The following is a 13,740-nucleotide window of genomic DNA, read 5'->3' as shown; positions in this document are numbered from 1 at the left end:
GGGCGGGGCGCGGGCGGCTCGGCGGACACGCCCCCTCGCCCGAGGCCCCCTCGGCGCCTCTTTCCACCGCCTCCTTGCTCTCCGCGGTTAGAGAGGGCCGGAGCGAGAAGATGGCGAAGACGTACGATTATCTGTTCAAGCTGCTGCTCATCGGCGACTCCGGCGTCGGCAAAACATGCCTCCTGTTCCGCTTCTCAGAGGACGCCTTCAACACCACCTTCATCTCCACCATCGGTAAGGGAGCGGCCGCGGCCCGGGACGGGAGCTGAGACGCCGGGGGCGGGTGCCCGGGGGCCTGGGAGAGGGCACGCGAAGGCTTGACGCCCCGGGAGGGAGACCCCGGGGTCCGCCGAAGAGGGCTGTGCGAGCCGGCAGGGCGAGGGCGAGAGGGGCGGGCGGGGACGCGGGGCTGCGGGCGGAGGAAGGGGAACCGGAGCAGTCGGGAACCAGGGGTGTTGGAGACACGAGGGGGCTCCGGGGCGTCGGCGGAGGGGTCCCAGAGGGACAGAGTCGGGGGAACACAGGAAATTGAACAGAAAGAGAGAAAGAAGGGAGAGCGGATGCGAACATGGGTTAGAAAAGACAGGAAAGAGGAAGGAAATGTGAAGGGGGAAATGAAGGGTTGAGGACTTAAGAGGGGCTTCCAATGAAGTAAAGGGACAGTGGACACCAGGGACAAGAGAAGTGAGACTAGGCGGTCAGAATGGAATTGAGGGGGAATGAATGAATGTTCAGGAGGCGAGGGATGGAGCGACACGGGCTATAAAGGTGTGCATAGAAATGCCAAGAGAAAATGCAGAAGAAAATTGTAGGTGGGAGAAGGGCTCGGGGACCAGAGGGCAGCGTGAGGCTACTTGGTGGAGAAAGTAAAGGAGAGCTGGGTGTTAGCTAGAAAGGAGAAGAGGAAACAGAGGATGTAGTGCAGGGGTTGAGCAGAGAAAAGAGAGGAAATGGAAAACGTGGGGCGCAGGACTTTCCCCAGTTACCAGGAATGACAGTTTCCATTTTCTCGACTTCTCTGAATCAAGATTTTAAAAGTGACTAATGATGGAGTAATGTCTATGGAGTGTTAAGTTCTTCTGTGTATTAATAGGTATTAAGGGGTCAGAAATATAATGTTCACCCCTTTACTCCGTGTCTTGGGAAGCAGTGTGTCTCAACTTTTTAAATTCTTGAGTTTGAGTATTTAGTAATGTCTAAGACACGTGATAAAGTAGAAATTCCACCTGCCTCCCTGTATTGTTCCCTTTGATTCTAATTACTTTTTAGGTGAATCACAACATACTATGTATTTCCCAATTACTTCTAATTGATTCAAGAAAAAAATTCCCCCTCTCCCTGGGAGTGATCCTTCCTTTATTTGTAGTAAAAGACGTTGTGTGCAGGTAACAGAATCTTTAACATAAACTGAAGAGCAAATCAAAACTGGTTTTAAACTTTCTGTAGAATAACCTTAACATCATTTTCCTTGTTAAATTGCTGCAGTCACTTAAGTACCCTAAAAATCAGCTTTTTGATTGTGTGGGTGATCTTTCCAGCCTCTAATACTAGCTTATTTAGGCGTTTTTCAAATCGTTTTCAAAGTGATCCACAAGCAATGGAGAATTAGTGTGTTGGTAATAAGTATGTTTAAGTGGCTGGAAAGTTGCCTCAGTGATTTGCTGCTCTTACAGAGGACCTAGGTTTTGTCCACAGCACCCACCTGGCACCTACCAACTGCCAGTAACTCCAGTTCCATGGGATCCAACACCCTCTTCTGGCCTCTGTGTGCACATACATGTGTGCAGGAAAAAACACTCATATACCTGAATTAAAAAACAAAGCAAAATCTGTGTTTAAATATTTGTATATTCTTTTAAGCAGGTATAGTCTTGGTTTCTTTCATACAGACTGAATGGAAATCTGGGTGTTGTGATGTCTGGGTTTAAGGAAGTTTGAGTTGCGAGTTCTTGGCAGTTAGTCTTGAGTGGGACTTTTCTTTTCTGAGGAAGCAGATTTTAAATGTCATCTCGCATCTCGCAAGTGTATTTGTAAGAGGCTTGGTGGAAGCTGGTACAGCTACTAAAGGACATTCATTTTTGGTATCAATTTCAAAACTCCAAATAACTCTTGTTCAGTGCTGAATGCGTACTGCAGTACAGACGGTAAAGGACAGTTTCTAGCAAGTTGAGTGGGGAGGCCTTTGTCTACTCTATGCGTGACTCTCGGGACTTCCCTCCTGCCTTGGAAGTGAGTAACACTGGGGCAAGGGAGGTGGCTCAGCAGGTGAAAGTATCAGCTGCTCTCCCAGAGGACCCAAGTTCAGTTCCCAGCACCCACATCAGGTGGTTCACAAATACCTGCTGGCCTGTAACTCCAACTGCAGGGCAACTAATCCCTCTCCTGGCCTCTCTGGACAGCTGCACTCACATACACATAAACCTTTTTAAAGGAAAAAAAGAAAAAAGAAAGTGAATAAAACTCACTGATACAGTTTGTTAAACTCCTTGTATTCCCCCCAAATAGATTTACTAGTCAGTTCCCCCACCCATACACTACATGGCACATTTTCTATAAGGCTATTTACTACCTTTGAACATAATTAACACCCCCCCACCCCGCCATCTGAGGACTGAACCCAGGGCCTTGCGCTTGCTAGGCAAGTGCTCTACCACTGAGCTAAATCCCTAACCCCCATAGTATTTTTTAAAAAATCACTTTTCTGGGAGGGTTTAACTCAGTGGTATAGTATATGCTTAACATGGATGAGGCCCAGGACTTAATTCCCAGCCCTTCCCCTAATGTGTGTGTGTGTGTGTGTGTGTGTGTGTGTGTGTGTGTGTGTGTGGTGTATTACATTTCACAGTGAAGGATTGGAATCTGTGAGTGGATTGTTTTTAATGATCAAAATGAACATATTTGGAGAGTTGGAATTATGAAAACATCGATAACTGCTGAGATGAGGAGATAGATTCTGCATGGCGACTCTCTTGGGAACTCTTGATATTTGTACGTTCTGTGTGAAGAATGTGGTGAAAAAGAGCTGTTCTTCAGTTGATGTGGAGGAGGGGAAATCCCAGGCTCTTACTTAGCCCCGAGCTCCAACAGGATGTGGTAGTAGACAGCCAGAGAACTTACATACCTGCAACTGAGGTGCTTTGTAGTTGCAGTTGTGCTTGAACAGCGAGGTGAAGTTGGCCCCACTCTTGAAGAAGTCCCGCAGACTCCTCATTGACTCCAAACACGGACTTGAAGTAGTCACACCTCTAACGCCCGTGTCCCTCCCCGCAGCCCCAATGCATCTCCAGGTGATCTGAAGTTGTTGAGGTGACAGTCAGTAACCCGTCTTTCCCCATCCTAATTTAAGGGTCCATTTGTGTAAGTAAGCTCCTGGGCTTGCCAAGGTCTTCTGGTAACATTGCTGACAGACTGGATAAGCACCACGCCCCAGGAAGGATCCCTTCTGAAGGCCTAGGGTGTGTGTGTATTTGGCAGATACGTCCCGTGTCTGCTTTTTACTATGAAGATAATGCTTTCATTTTAGTTGTGTCTCGCCAGTGTTCAAGTGTTTGTTAAAACGGGAATCTTCCATCTTTAGACTGTTTGGGTGGGGGTTTGGTCAGCATGAAAGAGGAGACAGTCATGTTGATTCTAGGTAGAATTATCTCCTCTGCTTTCTTCTTATTTCTCTAAGGTCTGGCACTTGGAATGCTTCTGTTCTTTGGCATGAGAAAAGGTAGATTTTCTTTCACGTGACTTTTACTGGGAATCTTTTAGTCTATTGGTTGGATAATACCTGCTAACTGTGGAGTAAGGATGCTTTAAGTCACTTGAAATTACGGGTGTAATGCCCCAGACCAACTAACTAACTTTTTAGCTTATGTGTTGGAAAATTGAAAAGGTTTTTATTGACTTCAGCCCCATCCCTTACACAATCATAATTAACATTTAGATAAGTACCTTTAAATAGGACATTAAGACAGTTAGAAATAGTGATACTGTTCACTTTATATTATGTTTCCTATGGGATGTGGGTGATTTTAATATTGATACGAAGGTACCCTGACATCTTGAAATGGTCTTGTATTGAACAAGGTGCTGGTAGAGAACCTGACTCTGCCCTGTAATGGGGCCTTCTAAGCCAATTCCCTTCTAGGTCTCTCCTCCTCCCTGCCCCCTTCTTCCTGTTAGGTATTTCCTGAGTGGTTTCATTATTTAGTATAGTCATTGTTTGACATCAGAGAGCTGTAGAAATTATCTACTTTATGCCCTGTCTCAGCTTTACAAATGCAAACTCTCTTTAGCAGAACCATTGGTGAAGCTTCAAACCCAAGTCTTTCTCCTTCTCATTATTGCAGATGAATGTGATCCTGTCTGTAAAGCCACATTTTCCAGAGAGTAATTAGATTGTGTGTGTGTGTGTGTGTGTGTGTGTGTGTGTGTGTGTGTGTGTGTATGTGAAGGTGAGGTGTTTCCACTTTGATTAGCATTCTGTTAAGGGAAATGGTCCTGGGAGACTCTATATGGAGATAATAACTTGGCACATAGCCTTTGCCCTTTCTTCCAGGCCTGGAGTTTCAGGTCAAGAGATCATAGTGCACCCCTGCCATTAACATTCCTTCCATGTGTGAAAGAACTCATGAAATCATTTTTGCAGCCCCACACTGGTGATAGTCGGGATTAAAGCCAGGAGAACCCTTTTAGGCCTTGTGTTCTGTAACATTGTATTCTTGTCTGGGGTTCATTTGCCTTTGAGTCAGTTAACACAGGGTAGCCCATGGGCCAAATGGGGTTCTTGTTTTGTTTTTTACGTTTTAAAAGAAGTTGTTAAAGATGAAAACAGTGAAGCATATACAACAAAGACTATATGTGACCCACAAAGTTATTTATACTGACTGGTCCTTTGTAGATCAAGTGTGTTGACCCCTGCTTAAAATGTAAAGCTGCTTTTGGTTGTTCTCATTTCAAAACTTTTATCAAGACTTAGTGACTGAAAAACAAACTGTCATATTTACATTCTTATCCAAGATGATATCAACATCTGGCTGAGCATAAGCCAGATACATAGAGGAAGTTGATTTTAATTTTCAGAGTTGTTTTCCTTGGTTTCAGATTCTCAAGCTAAAATACCAAAGAACATGCAAGTTCAAATTGAACATTTTGTGCACAAAGCCTTATTTTAATGTCATTATGCTCGTTCAGAGCTCTCGGGTAGGCCTCCCATCTCATTGCTAGTGTTGATAGCAGTGTCAGGCAGAGGCAGAACTTAGTAGTGGATGATCAAGGGTTCCACTCCTCTCGGTGATGAGAAAACCTTTCTAGAAATGCAGGCATGAGGAAACTTAGTGCTGGGTCTGAACGTGGATCTGTCCTAAGTGTTCTTTACTAACGAGCATTAACCACCCTTCTGCAGGCAGCAGCAAGTAGGGGGGGGTTCACCTGGCAACCACAGCAACATTGTCTGTATCTCCTGAGAAAAGCCAGAGGGGACCAGCTTGAATGTTGTTTAGAGGAAAGTAGTTTAGTCTTTGAAGACCTGGAGAAACTTAGTAGTTGATTGCGAAGGGAATCTGAAAGGAAGGATGGAGCTGGGGTGAGGGTAGTCGGAGCTGTGGGCAGGCCTGGGGCTGCCTCAGGGTCCCATTCTGCCCACCTGCCTGCAGCTCTGTGCTGCAGATCCGCAAGAGTTCTCATAGCAGGATGAGAAGAGGGTTCCAGATGGAGGAGTAGATGCTAGGTAGTGAGTCAGATTGTGGAGTATGAGGTGTATGTAGCTGTGGAAAGATGACTGGAGAAGTACAGAGTAATAAGATGATCAACTGCTCCTGCCTGGGTCAGGGTGCAAGCTCAAACAGGCCGGGTAGGAGCGAGCCTCGAATAAGGGCCTGCAGGGGAGGTAGTAGAGGGTGGTGTGGACCTTGGCCTGCTGGGCCAAGGGAATGTGTGTGACTCAGCTGCATTGTTATCATTGCCATGGTGGAAAATCTTGCCCTCAAGATAGGCTGAACTTTTTCTTAGAAAAACACAAACCTATGGGTAGTTCAAAGGTAATTAACCAGTGTTGTGGTTCATGTAAAATAGACATATCTGGGTAGATAAGGCTTGTGAACCACTTACTTACAAACCAGGCATGATGGTCAGGGATGTTTGGTGGTCACAGTATTTGAAAATGGATCCTTCATCAGGACTGTGTTTTCCTGGGTAAAATTTTCAGTTCCTAGGTCGGTGAAGCAGAATGGTTCATCTGTAGTGGCAGGGAGATGGTATGATGAATTCAGAGGTGCAGCAGGTCCCAAGTCAGATAGGTTTGCATCCTCTTCCTAGATTCGTGGCCTAGAGTAAGTAGGTTGTTCTAGGCCTCAGCTGAATCGTCAATGATGGAGTGTGATCATCTGTATGTGTTTTTGAGGGTCTTTGAGTTTTCTAAGGCAAGAATCAAGTCAGAATCACTTAGTAAGTCTCCAAGGCCTATTCTATAGGACTGCGTGATGGATGAATGGGTAGATGGATGAATTGTGGGAGCGGTTACAGGCGGTAAAGACCGCATTGCCTGAATTTGTTGTTCTTTCAGAGTGTTAGACATGACTAGATTATATCCGAATTAAGATAAAAATATTTAATTTGACTCGTTAATGTAGAAATGCTATCTTCTGTAGTGTAAAATGCTATTTACTTTCCTGTAATCAGTTTTAGAATATGAAAGCAATTTCACTTATCTCTTGGTGTACATAATAAGCCATTTTAACACCCTGCTTCCAACCCCCCACTCTCATAAATACCAAACAGAAAATGAGTGAAATCACTGGGCTTGCATTAGAAGAGCCATTTCAGCTTTGTCTCTGCCCATTAGCTTCAAACAATGCAACAGATGCCTGTTAACAGTTTCATGCCCATTTTTAATTAGCAGATGGAGCTGTGTTTGCGTCTGTGTTCTGTACAGCACTTGTTTGAGTCACAGGGTAGAGAGTGGATTAGGAACGGGCTGGGCTTTTGGGCCAAGTGCAACCAAATTCTATTTTTACAACATTTATTTTTGTATATGCTTATAAAGAACCTATTATATACCACTGGGATAGCCTATATCGAGAGGAAAACTAATGTGTGCAGCAGTTATATTTGCTGTCATTATTAAAGGAAGGAAATTACTATTTTATGCCTTCAGTGAAATTGCCATTTTGTGGTATTTCTTGAGGTGAAATTTTCACGGGGTAACTTTCTTAAAAGACTCAGTGCATTCCTTTGGCATAGTGTGTTGAGGGTACTCAGCTGGGCTGGGAGACTTCAGAACGAAGTGAGGAGTACACAGCACTGTGAGGGGAAATGCCACTGTTGGTGGCTTGCTGTGGCTTGCTGGAATGCTGTGTTCTGTGGTGACCTGAGGTCCTGTCTGAGCCCAGCAAGATGGAGGAGGATGATGGAGTCCTAACATCTGCCATGGGGAAGCAAGGGTGACACCTTCCAACACGTGTGCTGTCTTCTAACATGACCAAATGGCTGTTGGCCGTGCACCATGTTATGACATATGTCAGTACTAACCAACATTAGACAGTAATTGTTAGATTTATTGTATGGAATGTTGTGCCTTTTTTCCTTTAAACGATTTATTTATTTTTTCTTATTTGTGTGTCTGTTTGAGTATATATTCACGTGTGAGTACAGGTGCCTGTAGAAGGTGTCACATCTTTGGAATTGGAGTAACACATGGTTTCTATGCTCAATTTTCAAGTTAGGGGATTTTTCTATTTTCAGTTGAATGAATAAGAACTTGAAAGGAATAGCTTCTTTGAGAAAGAACTGTTGTGTTTTTTGATGCTTAGTTGCTCAGAGTGTCCTTCGGGAAGCCACCTGAGGTGGTCGAAGCTGTTTCCCCAGCATCTCTGCAAGCTGCTCTCTTGCTGCCTTACCTGTAGGGCCTAGCCCGGCTAATTAGGCACTGTGGTATTTACCTGTTGCTGAACCTTTGGATGTTTCCCAGGGAGTTCTTTTCCTCCTTAGTCCAGAATTTTGTTTCTTGGCTCCCAGAGTAAATGCTAATGCTCTTCATGGTATCATGTTCATCAAATTTAGGTATGTGGTTACTGACGTAGACCACAGTGGCATTTGGCAGCTTGTGGCAGCATGGCATAATTTCCAGGTACTTTGCAGAAGCAGAGTTAGGTGTGGAATCCCACCTCATCCTGATAAAAACCATCCACAGAGAGATTAAGCAACATGTAAAGTTCCAAAGCTTCTGGCTGCTGGAGTTTGGACTGGCAGGGCTTAGAACATCATATTTAATTTTGCTGTTTTGTTGAAGAACTAGTCAGTACTTATTTTAATAAATCACAGATATTTTTCCTGATGTATAAAGTAGAAGGACAGTCTTAGAGATTGACCAAGCTCTGTTTTAAAATATAGGGTAAACTAATTCAAAGCTGAATTATACATTTATTTTCTATGACATGATGCAATGCTTATCTGGACTAGGTGTTATGAAATATTCATTATCTCCTTAAACACATGTAGCTACATAAAGACCATTAGAAAGGTGAAAAGTTTGCATTGTGAGATACCGATGGCCAGCTGTACCCTGTTTGTTTGTTGTTTATGAATCTGGATGGGGGGTGGGTTGCTTTGTATGGTTTTCAACAAGGAAGTCTACCTTTTTCTCTTCTAAAGTACTCTGATAAAATCTTTGATACAGCTAGAAAACACCTCTTTATTGAGAGTTCTCCATTCCGTTTTTGAAGTGACGTGGGTTACTTTCTCATTTCACTGACCGTTGTTAGCACCTCCCTCCTACTGTACTTGGGGAGAAGGGCTTGGCTGGGGAGAGGAAAAGACTGAGAACTGTACCCTGTGCCCCTCTGCTGGTCTCTGTGGTTCCTTCTTCAGTGTCTCGCTTCATGCTGGCAGCTGACATTAACCATTGGGTGAGGACTTGGAAACTTCGGTCTAGCAGTCTGAGAATCAGTCGTGCCCTTTGCTTGCTGTTTCTCTTCCATATTGTTTAGAGCTGGATGGTAGAAACACAGTATTTGTCTTAGTTCCAGCAGCACTGAGCAGTGACATGAAATAGTTAAGTTGGTGTGTTTCCTATTTTGTTTACTTAAACTGTTTTTGGTTTTTTTGAGACAGGGTTTCTCTGTGTAGTTTTGGTGCCTGTCCTGGATCTTGCTTTGTTGTAGACCAGGCTGCCCTCAAATTCACAGAGATCTGCCTGGCTCTGTCTCCCAAGTGCTGGGATTAAAGGTGTGTGCCACCACCACCCAGAGTTATAAAATATTCTAGTCCCACAGTATGCAAATTTTATGGCAAATTTCAAATAATTAATTTCCTATATGTAAAATTCCACTGTAAATTAAAATATAAAGCCTGTATGTATATTACCATCAATATACCATCTCAGGTGTCTCAGTCTTCAGCCTTGATAGATACCATTACATTGTAAATTTAGATTTACCCTCCTTTAATTTAGCACTTTTTTGTGTGTTTGTTTGTTTACTGTAAATACAGCCTGTAATATTGTGCAATACAGTGGCTACATGCTTCCTTCCAGTTATAGGCATTTTCCCAAGTGTAAAATGGAAGGGCAATCCCCCAAAATGATGATCAAGTACAGGGTGAGCTTCTTAAAGATTCATTTATTTTTTGTTTATATGTGCCTGTGTGAGTTTTATATGCACATGTGTTCAGATGCCTGAGGAGGTCAGAGAGTGTCAGATCCCCTGCAACTGGAATTGGAAGCTGGGAACTTGGTGGGAATTGAAACTAGGTCCTCTGCAAGAGCAGAACATACTCTTAACCACTGAGCCAGCTCTCTCATCCCTCAACTGCTTCAAAATTGACTTGTTAGTTTATTTCTTATGTTTATCTGGAAGAGATATTATAAAATACTCATCTGCTTAAACACACACACACACACACACACACACACACACACACACACACAAAGAGTGATGACTGGCTGTATTGTTATTTGTTGATTGCTTATAAATTCAGTCCTCCATCCGTTATTGCACAAGCTCCTCTCAAGGAACTTAGGCTGACCGCTTCCTCAGCAGTAAAGATTGCTAGCTTCCCTGTCTTCAGAGTCCCCCTGGCAGCAGCATTTTGCCAGTATATTAAGTCAGAGAAAAATAGACTTCCCTTTGCATTCTCCAGCTAATGATTATACTTTCTTCTCACCAGTGGGCACTAGTGTTTGACCTGTCAGAAGGCAGAATGAAGAAACAGTAGCCTTGTGTTGCTCTTGTAGGTTGGCTAAAGGTTTTTAGCTCTGAAGAGATTGGCGTTTTTTTAAATCCTGATGTGATCATGGACTTTCTGATTTCATGGCTCCTTTCTCTCACACCTCATCTGCCTTCAGTTCTCTTACTTTAAACAGAAACTAATGGTTTAGCATGCAGTCTGGATGTGGTTACCATTTTGTGGGGGAAAAAAAGAAGGGGTTAAAGTCAGAGATCTGGACTCCAGGACATATGATTTTCTGTATACTTTTGGGCTTTAAAAAGGAGCAGCTGGGGTTAGAGTTGAAGTAGGTCTCATTGCCTATGAAGTTGCGTAGCAAATTTAGTAGCTAGTCAGCTACTCGGGTCAAGTGCAGCATTTTCTCTCTATGTGTTCCATCAACCACATTTGTGGGTGTGCATGTGAGTGTGCTCATATGTAAAGGCCAGGGGTCAGCCTCAGTTGTTCATCAGTTGCTGTCAACCTTGATTTTTTTGTTTGTTTTTGTTTCTTTTCTTTCTTTCTTTCTTTCTTTCTCTCTCTCTCTCTCTCTCTCTCTCTCTCTCTCTCTCTTTCTTTCTTTCTTTCTTTCTTTTTTCCAGAGCTGAGGACCAAACCCAGGGCCTCATGCTTGCCTCTACCACTGAGTTAAATCCTGAACCCCTCAACCTTGATTTTGAGACAGAGTCTCTCGTTAAACCTGAAACTTGCTGATTCAGTTAAGCTGGCTAGCCAGCAAGGACCAGGGATCTTCCTGTCTCTGCCCATGCCTGCCCAGTTCTGGGATTATACGAGCATGCCATGATGCCCAGGTGTTTGCATGGCAGACACTTTACTGTGAGCCATCTTGCCAGCCACAATCACTTTTGATTTTGGTCTGAAAAACTTTGAGAATGGAAAATATGAAGAGTATCCAGGTCACTTTAATAGGAAACACCAATAGGAACGGCTGCAGCAGGGTTTATAAATGGTGTTATGGAAGCACCAAAGAGAGGTTGAGAAGAGCTTACAGGAGAAAATCGCATGCAGACCCATCAGAATCTGAAGGAGGCGTGAGTTAGCGGGATGGGAGAGAGGAAGGAGGGATGACTCTCTGGGCAAGGGGCTACTGCCTGTACGGGCAGCATAGCTTCCTGGAGGAACTCTGGCACCTGAGCCAGTGGGAGAGGATGTTACCAGAGGTAAAGAAATGTCCAGGGTACTAGGGCAGAATGAGAGAACGCTTTAGTCGAGAGTTTGGGCCTTAGCCTGAGGGCAGCAGGGAGCCATAGAAGGATGTCACCCAGGGAAGGCAGTTAGGGTTATCGACCCCAGGTGCCTCTTCTCCCACGTGGACTTTGACTATTGGCAGACTGTTTCCACTCCTGTTCCCGAATATAACCCTCAGCGTTACCCCAGAAGATGTGAAGAGATGATGATTGCCAGGTCCTAGGCGAGGAATGCAAAGTTCTTGGAGGAGAATGGACTCTGTCAGTCCTGTAAGTAGATAATGGAGCCCAAAGCTGAGGCTCACACCAGTTCTGGGTCCTTTGTCCATCGCAAGCTGAACCTCTTAAAGTGGCTGTTGGAATTTTCTAGAGTTTCTGTGTATGAGCATTTAGGTCTAGGAATAGCTCCTTTCAGTGATCTGGAAGAACTGTGTAAATGAACCCACAAACCCTTAAGTGTGCGGAGCAGGAACATGAACAGTCCCCCTTTAACAGGCCCCAGCAGCAGCTAATGCTGATGTACATATGTTGCCTGTTGGCTTGGGAAATCAGTGGACTTGCGGTTTTAAGATGTCTCTTAGCCACTAACCTAATCCTTTAGGAAGCAATCAAATATGTGCAGAACAGAATGGGGGCAAGAGGGGCCAGGGTTTAATTATGAACACCACTCTGGTAAAAAAGGAACTCATTACATCAGAAATCTCTGCATTGTCTCTCCACATGGTGCCGTTGGCTTGTTTTATTTATGTGGGCTTGTCCTTATACAGGCTGTAATTTGCTAGGAACAGCTACCTTAATTGTGAGCGTCCTTCCTTCCTCAAGTCAGGTTAATCTTCTGTTAGCCTGTCCTTTTTTGAGGGTGAAATTCTGTCTAACTCTGGCTTTGTTTAGAAAACGCTGTTTGGCAAAGTTTTCCTTAGTGGTATTGTAAAGTAGACCTACATCTGGCTTGTGTGCTAATGTTGAGCCTCCAGCACACCACTGTTAGCCGGGACAAAGAAAAGTCTGAGCAGCTATACATGATGTGACAAGTCCGTTTACTCTGTCGCATGAACCTGTACCTGGGCACGCTCAGCCACCACAGTCTCAGTTTATGTGGTGCATGTTGGTACAGGTTGGCTCCTGTGAAGCTAGAATCATAGCTGAAGGCCTCCTAGAGGCAGGCTACTGATGGCTGAGAGTGTACAGTGGCATTATTGTACTGTGGGAAAGACATTCATTGCAAAGCTTCAGGCAAGCCAGTGAACCTTCTGGGTGTTTGTTTCTTCATGTGCAGAAGGGGATATTGTGCTGGAAGAGTCTAAAGTCTTTTTCAGAGCTCTTATCCCAGTTAGAACCAATGGACAAAGTGGGAGAATAGACAGAAAAACCCAAAGTTTATGTAAAAGAACTTGGGCTTTTGACCTGGAAACCCCCAAGTTCAGCTTCTGATTTTAACACTTCCTGTTTGAGATCCTATGGTAAATTATTTTAACATTTTCTTAATTGGTAAAGAAAGCAGTTAACTTCTTGTTAGGACTTTTGTTTTGAGAAAAGATGATTATTGTGTGTAGCATAGCTTTAAAGCCACACACACACACACACACACACACACACACACTCACTCACTCACTCACTCACAGAGATTTATGTGGGAACTGTGTAAATCAAGTCAGTTCCAGTTGACCACGTGTAAGTCTAGACAGCCAAAAGAACCTTGGAAATCCCTGGGGACTTAATTGAATAGCATTTGATTTTCACGGGAACTAACATTTATAGAGTGCTCACTGTATATCAAGTGCTATTTTGGACATGAACATTTTTATGGGTTGACCTATTGAATTATTACAGCATCTTCTTTGTGTTCTGTTATCGTTCCCACTTTCCAAATGACATAATTGAAGCACATTAGTTGCGTAACTTCTCGGGTCATGCAGGCTGAGAAGGGGTAGAACCCAGACGGATTTAAATTCAGGCCATCTGGTCCTGGAGTTTTTGTATTTGATATGTCTTTAAAGCTGCCCCAGCAGATTGTTTTTAAAGTTGCTATCTTTAAAGGAGGCAGTGCGGCATAAGATAAACTGAATAACTCTGCTTTTACCCCCCTACTGTGTGTCTTCTCCGAGTTCTTCAACCTGCTGGTCTCCATTACCTCTTCTCAGCAGAGACCCTCTCATGACATAAACCAGTAAAGTGTGTTTCATGGCCTGACCACAGTAGTAGGCTCAGCGAATGCTGAGGTCTTTTTAACTTAGCAAGGAGCGTGAGAGGCACTTATTAGGGTGGATTCTATAAACTCTAGCCAGGAAGGTTTTGCTTGTTCTAATGAGGTGTACATCAGTGTTCTAGAAGATTAGTCTAGAAC

The 13,740-nt window shown here is 43.9% G+C and overlaps 1 protein-coding gene across 1 annotated transcript in view; it reads left to right on the top strand.

The window, feature by feature from the left end:
• Window positions 1-7: 7 nt before the first annotated feature.
• Window positions 8-13,740, top strand: part of Rab8b (RAB8B, member RAS oncogene family) — a 70,701-nt gene continuing 56,968 nt past the window's right edge. The window contains exon 1 of the mRNA XM_036192907.1: window positions 8-234. Within this exon, the coding sequence (XP_036048800.1) occupies window positions 111-234 (124 nt within the window). The 5' untranslated portion in view covers window positions 8-110. The remainder of the gene's footprint in view (window positions 235-13,740) is intronic.

This window comes from Onychomys torridus, chromosome 7 (assembly GCF_903995425.1).
Source record: "Onychomys torridus chromosome 7, mOncTor1.1, whole genome shotgun sequence".
NCBI lineage: Eukaryota > Metazoa > Chordata > Mammalia > Rodentia > Cricetidae > Onychomys > Onychomys torridus.
Note: the sequence above shows the minus strand (reverse complement) of the source record. Positions and strands in the feature narration are given on the sequence as shown.